The following is a 23,179-nucleotide window of genomic DNA, read 5'->3' as shown; positions in this document are numbered from 1 at the left end:
TGTGACCAGAAGCCTTATCAAGAACATAAACAACTGATTAATGCACACACCTTGTATGTTATATGTATTACATACTGTATTTTTATAATAAAGTAAGCTAGAGAAAATAAAATGTTATTAAAATCACAAGCAAGAGAAAATATATTTATAGTATTGTATTCATTTGTTGAAAAAAATCTGCATGTCAGTGAAACCAATGCAGTTCAAATCTGTATTGTTCAAGGGCCAAATATAAATTATAGTATCATAAGAATTTAAACTATTTTTAAATTGAACATTGTAGCTGCACAAAGAGTGGTCACTGAATTGAAACCACTGGAACAATGTGATTTAAAGAGACAGGAAAATAGTATGAGACTTCTAAGATTGGGATATTGGCTCATAAAATCGAGCTATCCTCTAAAGTCAACATTAGATATACAATATAAGGAAAAATAATACAAATTTTTTCTTTCTTCTTTCCTCCTTATTAAATAGTAATGGGTATTTATGTAAAATTTTAGTTTCCTAAAATTGCTCATCTTTATAATTATTAAATTGTGTAATGTGTAATATGAAAATCTTTGTAAGATATAATATTTAATGTGTATGACTAGGAGTTACTAGTTATCCCACAATTTTGAATCCAGTCCCCAGTGAAGAACCACATTTTCTATGCACGCCGTTCCCTTTTAGGTGGAGAGAGGCAGATGTCCAAACTCAGAACTTGGAAGAACTGCTGGCAGGCTTTAGCAATGTTTAAAAGTACTTAGGTTGTACAGGAGTATGTGAGCATTTAGGTAAACCTGCTCTAAAAACTCAAGGCCAGTTAAACGTCTAATGTCATACAGAAGCGCATCATGGTATTGAAAAACTGTTTTTATTCATTTGTAAAATAGATATTTTTTACTGTTACCACTGCTTTGGAATCACAAATATTATATGATGTACTACTCCAGACTCAAAATATAGCTAAAACTGTTATCTTTAATTTGAGGAATTTTTGTTCCAGATTGCAACAGCATTGTATTTAGAAAGGTAAAACGTACTGGAAATCCTAAGATTTTCATATATTAAAGGCATTTTATATATTTCCACTCATTTTTTCTCAATATAAGATGTATAACTTAATGGCAACACAGTCCATATAACTCCTACTTTACTAAGAAATAACTGGTAACATTACAACAGTTCTGCTGGTAACCATAATGTATTAAGAAGGCAAACTTGCCTGGCTGGCATGTTTTAGAGGTTGAGTGCCAACCTATGAATCAGGAGGTCATGGTTCAATTCTGGTCAGGGCACAGGCCTGGGTTGTGGGCTCCATCCTCAGTGTGCAGTGGGGTGTGCAGGAGGCAGTCGATCAATGGTTCTCTCTCATCATAGATGTTTCTCTCTCTCTCCCCCTCTCCCTTTTTCTCTGAAATCAATTTGAAAAATGAAAAGGCAAACTTCTTGGGTTCAAAATCCTGGTTCTACCACTTGTCAGTCATGTAGTCTTGGGCCAGTCACTGGACCATTCTCTGCTTCAGTTCCTAACTGTAAAAAGGGGGCTATGAAAAGAATGCCACCTGGAATTGTCATTATGAAGATTAGTGAAGCAGTAACAAAAAGAACGGATAAAGCACTTGTACATATTGCTTGGCACATAGTAATTATTTAACTGTTATCTATAATTTTTATTATAAAACATGACAATGACTGATGATATTATACACCATTATTAACTTTGGAGAATTTAATAAATGCCAAGCACTTATTAAAGTAGATGGTATCCATATACTATGTTTGACCCTAAAGTAATAGTAAAAGCATTATATTACAAAGAATGTAAGCCCTTAAAAACATGCTCTCTTATATACATACCACAAGAACAGGTAATTTCCCCCATGAAACATACCAAAGTGTGACTAAAATGTTTAAGGACCATTTCATCCCTCTCAGAGACTACTGCTTCCAGGACAGTGATTAGGAAACACTGATGTCAGTATGAGAAGTACCTGCTAGTTATTCAGTTGTGCTCTCTCATTAGCTCTACATAGAACTTAATCAAATTTTCAATATGTGAAAAGTCACAATTTGCTAATATGATGGACCTTTAGGATCACTTGCTGATAGTATTGAGAATGTTAAATCCCTAAAAGTTAAGAATGTACTTAATATAAATATTTGTTATACTCATCTCTTTATTACAGTCTAAGTGTTCAATTTTTTCTTTGAAAACTCTGATGTTGGTTTCTTTATTTTTCATTACAAATATGAACTTATTGCCAACGTCTTAAGAGATCCTTTACCAAATAACAATTATTACCTTAACCAGTATATAAAAAGCTCATACATATATAAACACAGTATTTTTGTTATTTAATACACAACTGCTAGTGATGAAGGTCATTAATGATAGCTTGAAAACCATGAACAAGGTTTATAAATTAAAATGTAATAATGGTTTGTATATACTTTAGTTTTGAAAGCATTTCACATACTAAATTAGTCTAAATTCATAAAATTATAACAACCCTAATAAGGGCATTTTAATTATTTTGAAAATTATGAATTTAAGCTCAATATTACTGTATTCACTATGCTAACAACAATGTTATTTTATCAAGGTAGAAGTGATAAAAATTATGCACAAAATATACCTTGTGCTTCCATCGATTATCAAGGTCTCTAATAGTCCTTTTAAAGTTCACCAAATAAAGCCTAATTTCACCTCTTATACATATACCTTGATAGAAAAAATGCCGGGCAGGGTGTATTCTCTTAGGAGTTTGATGTCTTATATGAAAGCCTTAATAAAATGAAGAATTTTAAGTATCTAAGCTAGAGGTTGAGTTTTTAAATAGACTATTTTCCCCTCCTTTAGCCTGGTCTTCTTTTCCACCTCCCCAATCTCTGCCTCTTCCCACCCCCGGCCACATCTGACAGCACCAGCACACGTGGCCCAAGAAAGCCACGCCCACCTCAGAGACCCACAGTGATTATCATCATGTCCAGCTCTGGCCTCTGCAACTGTCCAGCAGCGTGAAGGACACCTGGAAGCAGCTGGAAGAAGGTCTTGATGGAGGCCTCAATCACTCTCTTCTCCTCTCTGGACAAAACACCCTCCGACAGAGAAAACCAAGCTCTTCACCTTTCACACAGGAACATTTTCTCTGATGCAGAGGGACTGAGGCGAGGACACCGGTGTCTGCTTTCCGTAACATGTCTGCACAGTTGAGGAAATGTGGCCATGTGTCTTCAGAGATCCATGATTACGTCATCTTCCCATTTGGCGAAGATAAGACTAAGCACAATGAAGTAATTTTAGTACATGGGAGAGTAGGCACGATGGCTCATGTTGTCCTCTGATATCTTTTCTGTAACGTCCAGGGATGAAGTCTACCCTAAAAACGAAGAGTTCATGTCAATACATAGAGAGATGGGTCTGTGAAACTGAATTGTGTGAATGAAGGCCTATCCATTTCCAGCACAGGAGGAGCTGACATGAGGCATTTACACCGTGGTGAAAGAACTAGGGGAAAAATTCGCTTTTCCTCGAAGGCAGAGTGTTCCGCCAGGCGGTCCTTTGTCTATTCCAGTGCTCAGAAGCTCTGCTCAGCGGGTTCCTGGAGGTTCTCTTCATTCTTCTCCAACTGGGGGAGGCGGCTCGCACAGCTTGTATAGCCTAGAAGAGGCATGAGAAAGTGTGACCGTGGCCTGACAGTGACATTACTTGAGGTTTTTTATTAGTATAACAAATACATTAGTATAATGAACACACTAACAATAATTTCTTGGTTTGGGAGGCATGACCATATTGCCTATTTCACTAAAAATCGCATAGGAATTAGCAAACTCCCAAATTTCGGTTCTATTTTTTAATTTTTTATTTGTCCTCACCAGAGGATATTTTTTCCCATTGATTTATAGAGAGTGGAAGGGAGAGAGAGAGAGAGAGAAATATTGATGTGAGAGAGATACATCAATTGGTTGCCTTCTAGATGCACCCCATGGGGGCTGAGGAACCTGTAACCCAGGTATGTGTTCTTGACAGGGAATTGAACCCAAGACCCTTTGGTCCCAGGGCTAATGCTCTAACCACTGAGCAACTGACCAGGGCTGTTCTCTTGAAAACACCAATGTCTCTGTGCACACAAATATGACGGCTGGTTGGGCAATGCTGTCTTGTTCGCACCCAGGTGCTTTGCTCCAGTGCCCTTTGTTCTTCTCCTTGGTAGCAAAACTGATTCTCTGAATTCCACAGGATGATATCATTATGATAATTATCATCATGTGATTGTCTTGTACCAAGATAACATCTACCCCAATAGGGGTCTACTGATTTTCTGACCAGTTTTAGAAATTTGCTTCATTTGGTACCATCTGGTAGTACAGGCAGTTCGATATGGAATGGCTGCTGTGGCAGAGTCCTGAACATCAAAGGCACAACTAGCTGGTGTTTCCTCAGAAATACATGCTCAGCTTTGCCCATCCTTCCCCTCACCTGTCAATAGAATCAGGTGGAGATTCACGTGAGTCTAGGAATCCATCTGAACTGGAGGAGATGCCGGGAGATGGGAAGACGCTCCCTCTTTTCACCCCAGGTCTAGTTGTTTGTGACCATACAGCTTCAAGGCCAAGTTCGGGGGACTGACCTAGGACTATACACATTCTAGTGCTCCACATTCCCCTGAATGGTGGGATCCTAAGCCCAGAACAAAGGAAAGAGGAACATGCTTGCAACAGTGACCACATAGGCCCTATGTCATAGGGCATACCCATGACTTAAGGCATAGTCTGAGAGAACATCAGCTGGCCTAAGGTGGCTCGATGTTGGACCCCACCTGTGGTCCTCAACTGTGCCCATGGCCGCGCTGGTTCTCCTTCAGAGCTTCGTTTCATGGTCTAAAAAAAAGGTGATTTCTGCTTTGCTTCCTTTGAAAAGCACTCCAAACCCAGGGATAGCTGCCGTATTCACTGCCTTTAAAGTGAACCCAGCTTCAACGAGTTGTTAACAAATCTAGCAAGTTAAAAATTTCCTCTCTCTTCAGTACTTAATCCCATGCTAATTCTAAATCAAAGAGGAAGAATGAGAAAGATTTAATATTGAGTTAGAAATGTAGTTAACAAAATGAATTTTCCTAGTCTGGACACACACGCAAGAAGTTATTGCCTTGGAGGTTTGTAAAACGTATTTCGAGCCTTGAAGGTGGTTTCTGCTCCACATGTCACCTCCATGGAAGAAAGTAAATACTGAAATAAGGACATCTCATATCAGAAAGCTTATTTCACCCTTCCCAGGGAAAATAATACACTAAAATGACCTGATAGACTTCTAAGCAGCTTTTTTTCAGCTAAAGGATATGGTATTGCTTTAAATTGCATGCCCAGGGCTGGAACAGCAGAATAATTGGGAAGCTCTTCCCCTCTTGAATGCCTATCCTCATTTCCCAACAGTTCTGCCTGGGGAGTGAGAAGGCACAGCGGCCGTACTCCCGCAGAACAGACACAGTAAGTTGGGTAGAGGATGTCGTCCCTGGGCTGAGCCATCACATTCCATTACTCTGAACTGCACGTTCACACAGAATGTAACTAATGCCACGGGGTAGGCAAGTCTTTGAAATGTCTGCCTTGCAATCTGGCGAAAGGCTACTGCCTGTGATCACCTAATGAAATAATAGCTCTGGGTACTGCAGAGCTGGGCAGACTCGCTTCTATGAGGCTTCTTGGAAGTTATTCAGGGTTATTTGAGTTCAGACACATTTGTAATGGAAATTGTGGGGCTTTGGGGACTTAGAGAAGCAGATGAAGTTTGGAAGTAAAATGTAATAGGTAAGAATTAGACTTTTTCTCGGCACCAAGGCATTTGTTTTTTTGGCAGCTAAAATGTTAGGTAATAGGTCTTTCTTTGCCCAACGCTCAGGGGCCCTTGCTTTTCTCATTCCACTCATGCACACCAGCGGCCCTGCACAAAGGGTGTGGTCCCATCTCCACTTTCGTCTTTTCCTGTTGGAGCTGATATTTCCACCCAAATCTAAACCTGCAGAGTAGAACTTTCGAATTGCAGTCTATAGCTCACGCCCTTCATCTGTGTACATGGCAAAGTACAAGTTGTGTTAAAGGAAACCACAAAGCAAATGCCTCTTTCAAGGCTAAAGTCCAGTAACACTCCATTGCAAGGCAATTTCCCCATCGTGCAAAAAAGAAAACTGTCTCAGAGGATAAATAACACGACTAAATAAGGTCGCAAAGCAGGACCTGGACTTAACCATCATGTCACTTTTAATCACTATAGTATGCTTGCCTCCCAATTATACAAATAAAGAAAAATCAAGCTTTCATTGAACAACCCTTTACAGATTTCATAATGCAATAGAAAATAAGACAAGTGTGCCATTCCAGCTGAAATGTAATATTTGGTTCTTCGTGAAGATGCGCTAATTGCTCTGAAAAGCCAATGTATGAACAGAGGAGGAAGAACCTCATCTGTGCTGCCCACAAAGGCATCTCCACATGGATGTCTCAGGGATCCTTAGTCTCAATAGTACCAGGCTGAATCATCATCTTTCCTTTATGTGTGCTCTTTTCCCTATATCTAGAACCATTCACCTCTTGTCACTCAAGCCAAAAATGTGGTGGCCATTCTATCATCTTCCTTTTCTCAACCTTCTTCTTCCAATTAGTGTCCAAAGACTATTATTTCTGTCTAGCTAATGTTTCTCCAATCCTTCCTCTCATCTTCATTCTAAATACTATAAGTCATCTCCTTTCAAGCTCTTGACTTTAGGCTTAGCTCTCCTCTGATTGATCCTCTTAATGCCGCCAGAGATAAATTCTAAAATTTAAATCTTCCAGATAGGAAGATTGTTTATTAATACCTCCCTATGGTCTACAAGTTAAAATCAAAACCCTTCAGTATCTCATACCAGTGTCTTCCTGATCCAGCTTCTGCCTATGTCTCCAGCCTCACTTGGCATCATTCTTGAAGCACATTCCACCATCCCAGAGATCTAGGTGTAGTTCTCAGAATGGGATGTGTCCATAGGCACCGGTGTCATTGCATCGGCTGTACAGGACATTGATTACCATGCTGACTGGGCCAGGACGACTCTTCAACCTCCCTTCTCCATTCCTAGGCTGGGGTCTGTGCCTGTTGCTGTCACAGTTCTTAACTGTATAACATTTTCATTTTGTTCAATTGTCACTCTACTGCACACACTGGTGCCTGATGGAAGAGACTATATCTCTAGTTTTTTTTTTAAATATATTTTTATTGATTTCAGAGAGAAAAGGAGAGGGAGAGAAAGATAGAAACATCAATGATGAGAATCATTGGTTGGCTGCCTCCTGCACAATCCCTACTGGGGATCCAGCCCCCACCCTGGGCATGTGCCCCAACTGGGAATTGAACATGACCTCCTGGTTCATAGGTTGATGCTCAACTACTGAGAAACACTGGTCAAGCTATATTTCTAGTTTTTAACAAAGCACCTGACACCTACACACACATAGCTGAAATTCAATGTATGTTTGCTGAGTGAATTTTTAAAAGTGAAAGAAAGTGAATGGTTTTAGGAAAACTATGATGAGATTGGTTGGAGATTAGAACAAAATATTATCTTAGACTGAGGTAGCAAATGTTATCTCCACAAAGATATTTGCAGAAATATTACCCCAGACTTGCCTATGGATGGCCTGGTTATAAAAGCCAAATGTTTTTTAGTTTGATGTCATTGGGGGAAGGGATCCTGGTTCCCAGCTGGGAGGGAATCCCAGCCCCTCTGCAGACCTTAGCAATCTCTTATCTTCTACCTTTCCTTATGAGTTACCTTTTACTCATCTCAGCTCTTTAGCTGAAAGCTTCTTGAGAGACAAAACTATTTCTATCTTGTATTTACCTTCAGCATAGGGGACAGCAGAGTGCTTTGTATTTTGTAGGTCCTCAATAAATATTTGTAAAGTGAATGAAAGAATAAGTACAATAAAGTGTAAAAACTACTCTAGCTCTCTCTCTCTCTCAGGGCCATTATTCCCTTGTGAAAAATGTCAGTTTTATAGCTGGCACATTTTATTGTGTTTCATTTCAAGTGTTTTAAAACATAACCCAATAAAGAAAAGAGTGAGTTCATCAGTTTCCTTTCTTATATTCAGCCTGCTACTTATTGGTTTATTGATTAGGATGCTGGAGTCTTATCCTACCTCACTGTTTATTATTGTTTATAAGCTCTAGCTAAGAGGACCCTGCTGAGCTGTTAGCTTGTTTTCTTATTGTAATTTTAACACTGCACTGGGTTCATTATCCAAATGTACCCTGTCTGCTCCAGGTGCTAGAGAGCTCATTCCTACATGAAATGGTTCTTTGGCAAAAGGAAAGTCTTAGATTATAATCTAATCAAATATGGAAGATAACATTAACAAGACTTGAAGCGCAAAATAGGATTAGGAGTCAGCACTAAAAATAAATGCAATTAGAACATGAGTAGTACTTCATCCATTTTCAGGGGAAAATATGTTTTGTTTTTTGAAAGTACTTTCACTGCCCACACAGTATTTCAAAACGAGATTTAGCTTCATAAATGCTGCAGTTTTCATTCTAACTCTGGTAACTGCTTTGTACATAGAAACAAAGAGTGTCTCATCTGCAACAAGGCATGGAAGGGCCTTCTTTTCGTTAAAATGCAAAAGTACAGACACAATCAAATGTAAAAGAAATTACTTAATTTCACCCTACTTCAAGACAGATGGCTGCCTACCCTAATGTTACCAGGGAAGTCAAATCAATATCATTTCTTTGATGGCTGTGCCATATCATTTATTGTAAGGGTGAATTAAGGTCTTTTCTTGTAATGATATGTAAACTGTGAGTATGTGGTCTGCTAACAAATAGAAAGCTCATTCACTCGTTTATCCATTCATACATTCTTGAAATCAGTTCAGATATTCATAGGTAAGCAATGATGAGCAATGAGCAAAATCAAAACAACATACTCCCTGCCTCCAAATAATTCATTATTCAGGTTGAGTAAAGAGACATGTAGCAGGATATTGTAACACACTCACGGCTATAATCAGTCAGTCTACAAGATGCTAATGGAACATAAAGAGAAAGGAAATTCAACCAAGACTTCAAGGGGAAATGATATCTCCGTAGGGTTTTGTGGTTAAATAGGAGTGTTTCATACAGACACAGGTGGGAAAGGCAATCCTGCCGGAGGGAACAAACAGCACGGCCCGCCATAAAAGTATCAATGAAAACAGCATTTTCGTAGTTTGGCACAGTTAGCATATACATTTTCATAGGAATTGTGTGGACTTTTGTGATGGAATTCATGATGAAACTTGCAAAATCTAAATACTGTCAAGACTTCTTCTACTTGCTCCCTCTAAATTTTCTTCAGCTAGAATTCAGTTTCATTCAGAGAGCATTTACGCCTACTCACAGAGCCACAGAATGTCCACCAGGCCAGTTTCTATGACTATAATCAGTTCTACACTGAGCATAGCCTCGAGCGGTTGCAGCAGGGAGAGGGTGGGAAAGAGCAGACATGGGGAGTCACTTACCTGGGAGCAGACTGTGGGGTCCGGTCTCTCACTCCTAAATTCTTTGCTGTGTTCTGAACTCTTGCTCCCTGAAAAAAGTAAAGAAAAATCACTCTTGGCTCTACATCGCATTAGTAATCAAGACAGCATTAACACTTGAGTGTAGAGTATTTATTCCAACCATGTACTTAACATCAAGGGAGACTGGATGAGAAGGAAGAGAGACATTTTCATCTGAGCACTTTCAAAATTAATGCTTTTAAGAACTAAAATGCTGATATATTATTTCAAAGGATTGGTATGTATTCCAATAGCCATCTAAGTTATTTGAAATTAGTTTAAACAACAGCTTCCTGTTCACCATCTCATCTACGTCTTTATTCCTAAAAGCAAGCAATGCATAAGACAAAAGGACATGAGCAGGTTATAAATATCTGCTATATCTTCACTTTCGTGGAACAAAAATCACAGTTATATCACACTCCTGTGTTTTAGCTAAAGAATGAGCTATTTTAAACTTCACTGTGCTTATCAAGAAAATAATTTCTTAAATAGTTCTAAAACAATTTGCATGTAGATCTCTGAAATGTAAGAATTCTGCCTCAACATTTATAGCACAAAGACAACGTACTTTAGCAATGAAAAAGTCTTTACAATCTGTCAAGTTCGTGAATGAAGCTACACTCATTGTTCAGTTCCTAATGGGAATTAGTTATTGCATAGAAAAAACATCAGCATGTGGGACTGAGAACAGATAACGGAGAGTGGTTTAAAAAAAACTCTGAAACCCTCTCTCCTGCTACCAAATGCTAACCTATGGGAAAAGAAGAAAGGAAAGAAGAAAGAAAAGAAAAAGAAAAATTCTCTCAAGTGGACCAAGCAGAGATGGGCAACATCTGGCCCACAAGCTATATAAGGCCTACAAAATCATTTGGTCTGGCCCTCCAAGGCATTAGTGAGTTAATTAAATGTTTGCCCAAAGATAGCAGACTAATTTAAAGTTGATAATTTTGTATGGCCTGCCAGTTAGAAATAAGCAAGCGGCCCTTGGCAGAAAAAAGGTTCCCCACCCCTGAAGTAAAGGAAAGCAAATAGAGCAAGGGATAGGGATGGGGGGGTGAGGGTGGGGAGAAGAGACAGATGGGAAGGGATTTAGGAATTGCAATTAATTTTATTTTGAAGTAATTTTAGACTTAGAGAAAGGTTGTAAAAGCAAAGTAGAGAATTTGCATATTTTTTATTAGTTTTCTGACTTATGTCCTGAGCCACTAGGTTGTACACCCCAGAGAGTACTTGCCTGTTGGTGCCTGTATCACGGTGATTTGCCTACATGTGTCCACCATGATATTAGGCAAGAAGTGCGTCTTCCCTGGTCCTTGGTCCTCGTGCCCAGACTAATGCTCTGATACTGTAACTAAGGAGCCAGAATTCTGTGCAATCCCAGTGTTTGTTAAAATGGTCAAAAAAGAATGTTTGGCCTCCATCAAAGAATACTTGAAATGTATAATTTATAGGACAGAAAACTTGAAGTTTATGATGTAAATGGGAGTGTCAACCTCAATTATTTTATTAATCAGATCAGATGGTTATGTGAAAGTGCTGCCAATAATTATTATAATCATTACAAAAAAGTGTAAGGAGCACAGTACCCTTCCTTCTATCTTTTACCTCTCCTCCTAACTCAAGCCCTTAATTCAAACAACTCTATGGAAAGCACATATACAAAATCTGTATGTGAAAACTATAATGCAATTAGAAATAAGAATAATAAATCATGCTGGAAAGCTTCTTCCTAGAAAAAGAAACTAAATATCTTAGAAATTATAAATCATTAATCTGGCAAATATTCTAACCATTCAGTCTCTGAAAAACGGAGTCTAAGGGGTTGAAAGGCAAAAGAAACATCTTTCATTACAGGTGTGTCCTAACTACTCAGATCCCATGCTGGTAAGTGATGGCTTGCAGACTGATCCCAACCATTAATCCCATGGCCTGAAGCTGCTGAACTCTTCATAGGATTAGCAGCAAGAGGAATATTGCAAAAGTCTACTCCAGTTTCTCTAAAGAGAAGGCCTGGGCTCCATAATCTTTCACAGAGAAGGTAGAACTCCATCTTGGTCTCTCAGAACCACTTAGAGATGTCACAAAAACTTAGAGCAGACAGACAAGCAACAAAGGAAGGGGTAGGGTTCCAAATGTCTTTATTCAAAAATTAGGAGGAAGACAGGATGGCAAATACTAAAAAATAGCGCAAATTAGAAATCGACCAGGGACTTCATAACATTTTAGTCTTTTAAAATTACATTTTATAAATATATAGTAACAGGTATTAATACAAGTGTATGTATATTATGTTTTAAAGAAGCTTACACCAGTTAAACAAGTCATTAAGGCCTACATAATATTGTTTTACTTTTTTCATTTTCTCTATTCTCATTTTCAGTTATAAGAAGTTAAAGGTTTTGAGTGTTTAAGTCTATACACTTACAGTGTATATGTAGCCAACTCATAATTATCCCCTTACTATTATAAAAAGATTATTATAAAAAAGGTTAATATAGTCTCCCATAAACCACAATTTTGAAATGGCTTCTACAAGTCTGGTTGCAAACTTAATCTAGTAGCAACAGAGTGAAATTGAAGATCAGTCTCTTTCTGTATGTTTCAGAGCCCACATCCCAATCCAGATATGACTAATCGCACGTTCACCTTAACCTGCCTTTAAAAACTGAATGTGTATATGCACCCCAAAAAGTTCTTCCTAAACCTGCCACCGTTGCATCTGTATTTGCCCTTTTCCAGCTGAACCGCAGTATGCCACGTGCTTCTCATGGATCTAACCTCCTTGCAACAAATCCCTCCTGGACCTTGTGAGACCTGGGTTTTCATTTTCAATCTTCAGGTCTGGGATTCACAACTTGAAATTCCAGGGTCTGTGCCCGCTGCACCTCATGTCTGCAGTGCGGTCCACAGGCCAGCACTGGCCTCACGTATCACCGCTTCTGGGTTTTTGTGTTGCTGTTTTGGGGTTTTTTTTGGAGCAAACCCATAGGGATTTATGTTTAAGAATTATCCACTCTTTAGTAAACCAAGTTCATAATTACAAAAGCATATCTTAAAAATTAAGTCCCTCACTATCACTGGACAATTCAAACCAAGTCAGAAGGTAGAGAGATTGGTTAAACCGATTTTCCGTGGTAGCCCTAAGAAAAGGTGGCAAAATAAAATATAAAATTGTCTTTCATCCTGGCTAAGTAACTTGGTTAGAATGTTGTCCTGATGTGCCAAGATTTCGGGTTTGATCCCTGGTCAGGGCAGGGCACATACAAAAATCAACCCGTGGAAGAACAAGTAGATGTTTTTCTCTCTCTGTCTCTCTCCCTCTTCCTCTCTAAAAATCAACCAATAAAATTTAACACAATTAATGTCTCTCAATTTCTTTTTCCTTCTACTCACTGTCTTTTCTACTAGAGTAAGCACATTTTCCTAATAATCACTAAATTGGACATTAGTGCAGTTTTGCTACTATCTTTTCAAAGAATTTTAAGGGTTAAAAACCAATCTGCCACTCCAAATACTCTTGGATTATTTTATAGAAAGTTCATCCTCTGTATAAGCTAGTACATTCTCACCCACACATACTGCAGAGACCTACAGGCAGTCCAATGGCGCGCTTCATCCTCTAAACCGAGGTCTATGCTTTATCTGGCGCGTGAGGCCCTGTGAATCTCCAGAAGCACGCAGGGCCCTCGGTTCCTTCCTCTCCCCCAATCCTTTCCCCAGTCTATTCCCTGCAATTCCCAGAAAGTGACACGTATCTTCTCCTTTACATAAGCCCCAAGCCACCCTGGCTCCTTTTGCCTGGCCAACTCCCTTTCCTCCTCAGGGGGCCTCTGAGACACCCTTTTCTCCAGGTTCTCGGAGAACCCTCACGTGGACATCTGTGCTGTCTTCTTCCCTGGGAGTGTTTCTTGTTCTCAGCTTACCCTCTGAGCCTGGAAAACTGCCCGTCACATCCAGGCACTTGTTAGACATCTGATGCGCAAACAAATCCAGGTCTTATAACACAACTCCCTAGAGCAGCGGTTCTCAACCTGTGGGTCGCGACCCTTTTGGGGGGCGAACGACCCTTTCACAGGGGTCGGCTAAGACCTTCGGAAAACACATATATAATTACATATTGTTTTTGTGATTAATCACTATGCTTTAATTATGTTCAATTTGTAACAATGAAATTGGGGGTCACCACAACATGAGGAACTGTATTAAAGGGTCGCGGCATTAGGAAGGTTGAGAACCACTGCCCTAGTGTGTGAGACTCACCTGCTTCCGCATTACATCCGTAGCCTGCATAATGTAGCGAGGAGGCAGTCCGTGGCTTCTGGCCAGAATGATGGCCTGCTCCACTGTCACGCTCAGGGTGCACCTGTGAGCAAAGGCAAGGGCAAGTCAAATCCCACCGGTTCCTGGTGAGCATTTCAAGACACTTGGGGTTACTAATGAAGCTAGCAGAATATACCACCCCCATATATACCTTCTTGGAGAGTTACTTACTTTCCCCTCGGCATCTCCCATGTATACATGATGTATACATATTAATAAATTTTTGTTTATAATTTTCTCTTGTTAATCTGTCCTTTATTACAGGGGTCTCAGCTAAAAACTCAGAAGAACAGAGGAAAGTTTAATTTTCCTCCCCTACACTAATTTCAAAATCAAAAGGCACCAGACAAAATTAAAGCAACTAGACAATGAACCATTGATTTTTCTACAAAATACCTGTTCAAAATAGGTGATAGAGCTACACTGTTGGAGTCCAAAATTAAGTGTTTAAATTTCAAACAAACTCATAATGAACTATGTTTATTTGAAAGTTTGTACACAGGAAATTAAATAAGCAAAATTATAATAAGTTCTATTACCAGATATTATTCTTTACTGATATTTTCTGTAATTTAAAAATGACTTCCTAATATTTCCATTCATATTGATAATAGATTTCTATTGATTTATGCCTAATAAGTAGAAAAATTAACAGTGAAATTAATATTCACTAAGTTCAGAATTGATTTTTAAAAAGTATATTTCTTGGACTTAATTTAAAGGCTGTAAAATTTTCCAAAGGAACTTTTAATTAATTATACAAGAATGCAGTACCCAGAGTAGCCCCAAGAAAATTCATAATTCAGTCCCTGAATTCAATGACCGGTGAGCCTTCTATCTTCCCTTTGTTCAAATGGCCATGGTTATTTCTGGAACTAAACTAAATGAAGTAAATTAGGGGTGCATTTAGGTTAGGTTACTGGGACCTATGTTTATGATTCATAGTCACTTCCATTTATAGTTAGGTTATTAAGGTATCCTGATGCAGAAATGGATTCCAGAGTATTCCTACTTTCACTGTACAAATTCACCCAATGTGGAAAAGGAGGTGCAGGGCTCCAGGTGGTAATGCAATATGTTTCTATCCTGGGGCATCCAGGACTGTAAGTATGTGTGTGGAGGAGGAGAAACAAGGTTGGAAATGCAGAGAGCCAGCAGGGTACTAATGTCATCTCCACTGCTCCTTGCTACTGACTCATACAGTACGTGTGCCTATGTGAACTCATGTGGGCAACACATTATTTGGAAAATCTGAGGAACATTAGCTTTCAGAAATCCCAGTTTCTCAAATCCCATTGTATGTTAACTATTTTAATTAATTTATTATTTTTTGATCCTTACCCAAGGATATGTGTTTATTTTAAATATATATTTTGATTTCAGACAGAGGAAGGGAGAAGAAGAGAGAGATAGAAACATCAATGATGAGAGAAAAGCATTGATCAGCTGCCTCCCACATGTCCCTACTGGAGATTGAGCCTGAAACCTGGGCATGTTCCCTGACCAGGAATCGAATCTCAACCTCCTGGTTCATGGGTCAATGCTCAACTACTGAGCCACAACAGCTGGGCAAGGATATGTTTTGATTGATTTTTAGAGAAAGGAAGGGAGAGAGAGAGAGAGAAACATCAACTTGAAAGAGAAACATCAATCGGTTGCCTCTTATACTCACTCCAACCAGGAATCAAACCCACAACCTGGGTACATGCCCTGCCGGACAACACTCCAATCAACTGAGCCACCCAGCCAAGGCTATTTTAAGTATTTTTAAAAGCTTTCAACTTTTTTATTTTAAAGAGAGGTTCATTAAAGTAACCCTGTGGTAAATTCTTTTATAAGATTCTGATGTTACAGGATTATGATAATTACATGGAGTAAATGACCAACTTCCACCAATATTCTTTTATAAATTGGGGTTTGGCTGAACTAGAGTCTTACTTGACATAAGTAGGCATTTGCTAATATGAGGTTTTTCTTTCAGATGTCTGTCCCAACTGATCCTAGATAATAGCTATCAATTTTATTTTATATATCAAACCACGGAGCTAAGGGTCGGGAAAAGCATGCTGGTCTCTTATTTGCCATTTCTACTTCTAGACGCTAGGGGTTAAAAACGATCAACATCCGAACCTCCTCCTCAACCACGTCTCACTGCCGAGACAGAGCCTGGCTTCCTAAGCTGGCTTAATTGGAAAACTGTGTAGCTCAGTCATTAATTAAGTTGAATCTGTCATACTGCATTTGGCTCACTTTGTAAGACTTCAAATCTTAAATCAAATTACATGGAAATCCTTTTTAAAAACATCAAACATGACATTTCTATACTAAACTAGACACAAGATTCTTGAAACCTAAGGACCTTCTACATAGTTGGTCATCTGCCAGGATAACAGATAAAAACATCAGTTGTACTCTAATTACATTTTCAAACCTCTGTGGATCTACTGCCGCATTTAATGTTGATTCAAATTGTACTGAACAATGAAGCCAATCTCCGAAGAGTTGAAATGTGTTAAATTGAACACTTGGGAAGATGCATCACCCCTTTTGGGCCAAGAGGGGGACGCAGTAACTTAACCTGACATGGGATAGGAGAAGAATGTAAGGTTTGTGGCTTTGAGTTCTGTTTCCTACAGTGGATTTATTTGCTAATTCTCAGCAAGGTCACAGTCAGAAATTCTGAGGTTTTGCTTGGTAGCTAATGATTATATTGCTATCTCTTGGGGTGATTCCAAATTTTCTTATGATTAGTGGAGGAGGGGCATTCGGATTCTAGTTATAAGCTAAATCACCTTCAATAAATCACCTGAAAACCTAATGTAATGAAGATTTCTGAATCTGCAGCCAGAATAATTTTGAATAAATTAACATTATGTAGATGTTAAAGTGAAAACATATTTTTCAAAGTAATTAAAAATAAAAATGCAACCTTTAGCAAAGGATACTTTGTTTTTATTTCCCCTCCCTTTTTTTAGAAAAAAATATCATTATTCATATTTCACCAACAAGTCTCTAAGGGACCAGGTATTGTAATCACGGTCACAAAGGGAGTTAGTCACAGAATTCAAAACCATTTTCTGATTCAAAATCTAGGTCTCTTTCCATTATTGCAAAATTGTATCACGTAGATGACTGCATTTAGAGAATTCTAGCTCCCACATCCATAATACAACAATCACAATCTTGGCTCAGCATGTATACTTTAGATATGTTTTTAAAATTGATTTTCAAGAAAGAGGGAGAGGAATAGAGAGATAGAAAAATCAACTGCCCCCCCCCCGTCCCCCCGTCATGTTCCCTACTGGGGATTGAGCCTGCAACCTGGTCATGTACCCTGACCAGGAATCGAACTGGTGACCTCTGGGCTCAACCACTGAGCCACACCAGTTGGGCAGCATTTATACTTTAAATTCGTCGTTTTGGGAAAGTTTAGTTCAGTCGGCCCAAATCACTTCACTATTAATGTAGACCTCATCATACTAAAATGAATGTGCTCGTGATTAAAAAGGAACTTAGATGTGAAGCATGTTAAATAAGTATAACGAGTGTAAGGCAATCAAGTAGCAAAAATAAATTGAAGGGAGACCGTGTACCTTCTCTATGACAGATTTGCATTTTTCGATATAAAATGCACTGTTCTGTGCAGAGTGTTCATTCCTGCAATGATCTCATTTATTCTGCCATCTAATTACTTTTCACCGCTGAGCACAGAGCGCCACTGTGAAAAGTCTATTGACAACTAGAATGAAACAGCTGACTGAAGAAACTAATTGCTTAATGTCGCAGGGTTATATGTCCCCTGCTCCCTTCTGTTACCTCACACCGAGGGAGAATGGTACACCTAGGGCTGATGCAGAATGTTAAGTACTGCTCAGTCCTGGATTGGCTGCTATGCTTCTACACAGACAGAGTGTCCGTGACATTAATATGGAAAGACCACTGCTGACCTATTGGTCTTTCCCACCTTGTTCACCCTTAGCAATGCATTTGTGACAAATGAAAAGCTTGAGAAGCTGTCACAGGTCCTCAGGGATCTCAAAAACCCAGCCCCTGTGTCCTTGATCCCCTGTAACAGAGAAGACACTTTTCTTAATAAAACACTTAAGTATTATTATGTGAAAACGGGCAAACAGACTACTTGTTTTCAATAATAAGGAATTCACGTATACACATACTTATACGCAGATAGAATAAAGTATTAATATATATACTCTCTCTTTAGGAAAATGTGACAGTCTAACAACAGCTAGTATCCATAAGCCAGCAATCACTCAAGCAAGTTTCCAGTATTACCTACAGAAATAAGCTCTGGCCCTGCTGGTGTGGCTAGTCCCACCAGGAGGCTGCACTAAGATTCTCTGTTTTAAACCCAGCTCACATGTATCTCTGTGAAGTCATCTCTGCCTGGGCTCCTTCTCCTCTCTCCCTCTACTAATATCAGCCCCATTTCTGCTTTTCCATAGCCTCTTGCGGGGGGGGGGGGGGGTGGGGAGGGGTCAATTATATCTAATTGCAGTATACATTGTGAAATAGTCATCATAGTCAAGCTAATTAATATATCCATCACCTCACATAGTACTACTTTCCTATTCTTTGTGTGTGGTGTGTGGTGTGTGGTGTGTGTGGTGTGTGTGTGTGTGTGTGTGTGTGTGTGTGTGTGTGTTGAAAACATTTAAGCAATGTCAGGTATATACCACAGTACTGTTAACTATAGTCACATTGTTGTACATTAGATCTCCAGAATTTATTCATCTTGCATCACTGAAATGTTGTACCATTGACCAATATCTCCCTATTTCCCCCCTCCAAGCCCCTGTTAACCACCATTCTGCTCTGAGTAGGATATATTTTGCTATTTTCCCAGAGTCCCATTATAGCATTTTATTTTTTCTGTTCTAAAGATTAGAGCACAATTTTATTTTTTTTCATTCTGATTCATTAAGTATTTTATTAGATATCAAACAAGTGAGAACAGTTGATTTAGTCATAATCCAATTATAATTGTTAAAAATAATTGAAACTATAGTTATATTTAATGACAATTTTAAATGTCAGCTCTGTCATTGTTATTCCTACCCTTATATAAAAGAAGTGTTTTAGACCAATGTGTTTCAGATTCATGATTACGGAGCACAATTTTAGAACTTCTTATTGGGAATGTACAGTATCTTGGGATCATGAGTAAGCAAAAATGTTTCTTCTGTTCTATTTAGCCGTCTTTCTGGAGATTTAAAATTCAAGCATTTCTCCTAATCTTGTTATTGAATCTCTCAAATCATGTTTCGCACAGAAAGTAAAGGGGTACATCTGAAATCTCCATTTGCTTACTGCAGGTTTTTTTTTCTGTCCCACAGAATCTAACCTACATAGGGAAATCCCCAGAGTGAATCTCCACCTCTCACCTGCTGTTTCAACGGCAAGTGGAGAAAGATGCCGCTTCATCATCTGCCCCCTTAGGACTGACGACCCGCACCAGGCTGCCCTGACTGCTCCACTTTTACAAGATTCTGCATTTTTTAATCGGAGGCCTATTTTGTCAATTTGTCCTCCAATGTCATATGATGACAGAATAAGATATTGCTAAGAGAAAGTCCTTTGAAGTTCAAACAAAAGTGGTTTTCAAAATTGTTCATTGATAACTTATCTGAAAAATACTTTTTTAAAAAATTGCTTGTAGGAATCGAGGGTCACTACACTGTTGATCATCATTTGAAATATCAACTTTTTCATTAACCAAATTGGTAATACATAGTTTTCTTTATTGTCTTGTATTTTAACTCCTGGATTTCATTTTTCTAACAAATGCTTACAATCACACGTTAGGTCCTATGCTATGGTCACAGGACGGGTTATATAAATTTTTAGCTGGTAGGGAAGTGTTAGATAGGACAAGGGTCTCAAGGTCTGGGTGGTTGTTACTAAATGCTCTTCTTGCTAAGTGATAAAATGTACCGCAGTATTTTGCAAATGCAGCTATAAACAGATGAGCTTGACAGCAACTCAACCTGGTAAGCCCACTGCAAAGAAGAAGTCAACGTGTATCTAACCAAATAGTCCACATAAGCAATGGCTGAGCCTACCTTCCCCGAGACAGAGTTTTGGATAGAAATCCTGTCTTCTTTACCTGTCACAATTAAAGAAACTACCCCACCACAACCATGTCTAGTCCTTGAATAGAGCGCCCCAAGTGGCCAACCCCTTGTGTGCAGTAACAGAAAGGGAAGAAGAATGACTGAGAATTCAATCACCGTCTGTAATACTGCCAAATGTGAAAATATATCTCAATTTCCAAATAACAAATTAAGAAAGCATTTTAGAAATAGACCCCTTTGAAGTTAGAAACTTCATATATCTCTATCCCTAATCTCTATATTTATATCCCCGTAGTTCCTAAAACTTTATACATGTTAAAGTTAGTTTCTACAACGTATTAAAGAAAAAGCAGTCTAACGCTGGAATGCATAGATGATGGCCAGCTTGATGTTCATCATCATTACGTTGTTTTAATGATGAGAACAGGCTGGTGTTGCCACAGAATGTTTCTCTCCCACACTGATATGTGGTTTTAAACGGAAGATAGTGGTGATGCTGACTGGGGCTGGTGAGTCCAGGATGCGGGGACCCCCTCCTGGTGATGCTGTTCACAAGCCTGACTGGTTGTCAGTAAAAAATGCAGGACCTTATTTCCGGGAGAAATTCACCCCCTCAACAAAGCATGAAGATAAAAGGTAATTTATGAGTACAGAGGCTCCAAAGTTTTAATTCACAGACGTCATGGGCGAGTGAGAAACATGAGACTTGCGTTCAGATGACCCCTTTCCCTCAGGTCCAGCCCAGGGCTCTGACACCACCCAAACCCCATGGTTAATAGAACCAGAGAGTGTGGACAAAACCCTCTGGAGTAAGTCCTTAGAGGGGAAAAATAATTCCAGATTTCTTGCCCTCACTAGAAATTTCTCTGACACATCTTGTCAGGTAGCCTCTGGAAATGTCCACCCACTGGTTCCCACGGCGCAGGAAGCTGAAGCTGATGGAGCGGGAGGAAAAGGGCGTCTTTGGTTTTGGACACATTAGGACTCATGCCTCGGATTTTATAACATGTGCGGATACTGATTTTTATCAGTTAAAGAAAACCAGTTGGCTAGTAAGCAGGTGTGGGAATAAAGAACCAAACCAAAATGAAATACCGCGTTGAACGGAAGGCTGCTGCGGTATGAAACCAAAGGGACACGGAGAAATCCCCATGGCATGCTTCTGGATTGCCTGCAACAAATAACTGGCAGGAGGACAAAAGGGAACTTTAACAGCCACAGTGCTGATTCCATACTTTAAAAATATTCACTTTAGCAAAAAGTTAAAAACACTCACTTTGGCATAAGGTAAAGTTGCTGTAAGGCATGCATCTGGACAATATGTAGCATACATCTTGGTGGAAAAGGAAATTCAAAAGATCTTCAAATGTTTGTACTTGTTAAACCAAGGAGTGTAAATGAAAGCACTGCTGAAATGTCAGTGCCCATTTGGAAGAGAAGAATGATATGTACCCTCTTTACGCAAGGTAAAGGGGGGCGGGCCCCACGACCACCTGGCCTGGTTGTGTTGTGCATGAGGACAGTCCTTCTGGAACCTGAATAATAATATATAAACCAGAGGTTTAAATGCCAGTAATTCTACCTGGAGGATATTTTTGTCTTCTTTTGGCTTAATGGGAAATAAAATTGAAATATGATCAGCTACATAAAGAAAGATGCCTCTGATGTGCCAAGGATACAATAGAGAAATCACCAAAATAATACAGTAGTTGAGTAAACTCTGGTATAACAACTAGTTGGAATGTTATGTAACAAACAAAAGTGTTAATGAGAAAGTGGATGCATACGTTTTGGAGATACATATAGTTGCTAGGAACCTAAAGCAGATTGTTAAACTATATATACCAATAACATTGTGTTCAAATGTGTGTTGTTTGATATAAATTGCAAGAGATGACATAAAATGAAAATAAAGCATGTCAAGATGGGAAATTCTGGGAATTTTTTTATTATTAAACTACCTGTTAATAACATGTTTATACTGATTAAGAGGCAAAACCTGATCTTAAAAAGAGACAGTCCTCTTCTTCCACTATTTGAAAGCAATGAAGAGACTGTGGGCAGGAAAGTTCATCAGTGGAACTGTAACTCATGCAAAGGACTACCCTGGGAAAGAGAATTTAATAAAAACAAAGCCAGGCTAAATGCTGTGAGTGGATTTTAATCATTCATCCTGAATTTTTGTCCAACTAATCTCACATTCATTGTTGTACGCAGCTCTGCCATCTAATTCAGAATGGCATTGAGACACCTAGACATTAATGCTAATTAAGTCTGCCTTTTCATACTGAGAAACCACATTCTTCTCTTTAATATGAAACATATGCTGTATAATGCAATCCTTTAAAAATATTTCAGAAAAGGAAAACTGACTATCTAACGTGGATATCATAGGGTTGACGATTTCTCATCTTGATTTTAAAAGTAAATGATAAAAGGTGTGTGGAATATTTATTCTCCCACTGTGAACTTCTCCCCTATGTTGGATCCATGTCTAATGGCAGTGCAGGTGCGGATCTACCTGAGTTCCTCTCCAGCTGTCTGGATTATAACTAGTAAGGCAATTATTTTAGAACCAGTCTTATGTGGAATTTCTGTTTCCAACATAAATTAGTGCACATTTACCATCATGAAAAGTCTAAGCATAGCCTTCACTAAAAGATTAAAGATATTATTAAAGTCTCATTTTATTCTGCGTCATGGAAAAACAAAACCATACCATTTTCAAATAGTTTTGACCTTCAGTTCAGCATCTGTCATGGGGCATTTGTGCCCACACTTCAGTAAATATCTCCAAAATGAGCTAACCAAAACTATATTTATTTTGAATTGTAGAAATGGAAAAGGTCAAACTACTTTAAAATCCCAATATTACTTGTGATTCACACACCTTTCGATGAATACAGCGATTGTAAAATAGTTGTGGGACATCAATTTTTTTCTCCTAAACAACATCAGTCAAATTCTCAATTGCTCATGGAATATCTGAGAATAATTTGGACAACTTGGCCATGGTTCTTAGATTAAATGACAAATTTAATTGTATTAACTTTCAGTAAATTAATGTGGAGGTTGTCATAGTGTCTCCAGTCCTCAGATAACTATGATATTGCACCAGGATAAGAGAAGAACACAAATGCTCAAGGTGATGACACTTGGCTGAGGCCACCATGCCATTCCTTGAACACACCAGGCACACT

The 23,179-nt window shown here is 38.8% G+C and overlaps 1 protein-coding gene across 1 annotated transcript in view; it reads right to left on the bottom strand.

The window, feature by feature from the left end:
* Positions 1-1,273: 1,273 nt before the first annotated feature.
* The window catches only part of PREX2 (phosphatidylinositol-3,4,5-trisphosphate dependent Rac exchange factor 2), a 211,328-nt gene continuing 189,422 nt past the window's right edge, over positions 1,274-23,179 (bottom strand). Inside the window, exons 38-40 of the mRNA XM_081111000.1 lie at positions 13,828-13,930; positions 9,526-9,593; positions 1,274-3,649 (exon numbers count right to left, since the gene is read on the bottom strand). Of these exons, the coding sequence (XP_080967126.1) occupies positions 3,604-3,649; positions 9,526-9,593; positions 13,828-13,930 (217 nt within the window). The 3' untranslated portion in view covers positions 1,274-3,603. The remainder of the gene's footprint in view (positions 3,650-9,525; positions 9,594-13,827; positions 13,931-23,179) is intronic.

This window comes from Myotis nattereri (assembly GCF_964212035.1).
Source record: "Myotis nattereri genome assembly, chromosome: 17".
In the NCBI taxonomy this organism is placed as follows: domain Eukaryota; kingdom Metazoa; phylum Chordata; class Mammalia; order Chiroptera; family Vespertilionidae; genus Myotis; species Myotis nattereri.
Note: the sequence above shows the minus strand (reverse complement) of the source record. Positions and strands in the feature narration are given on the sequence as shown.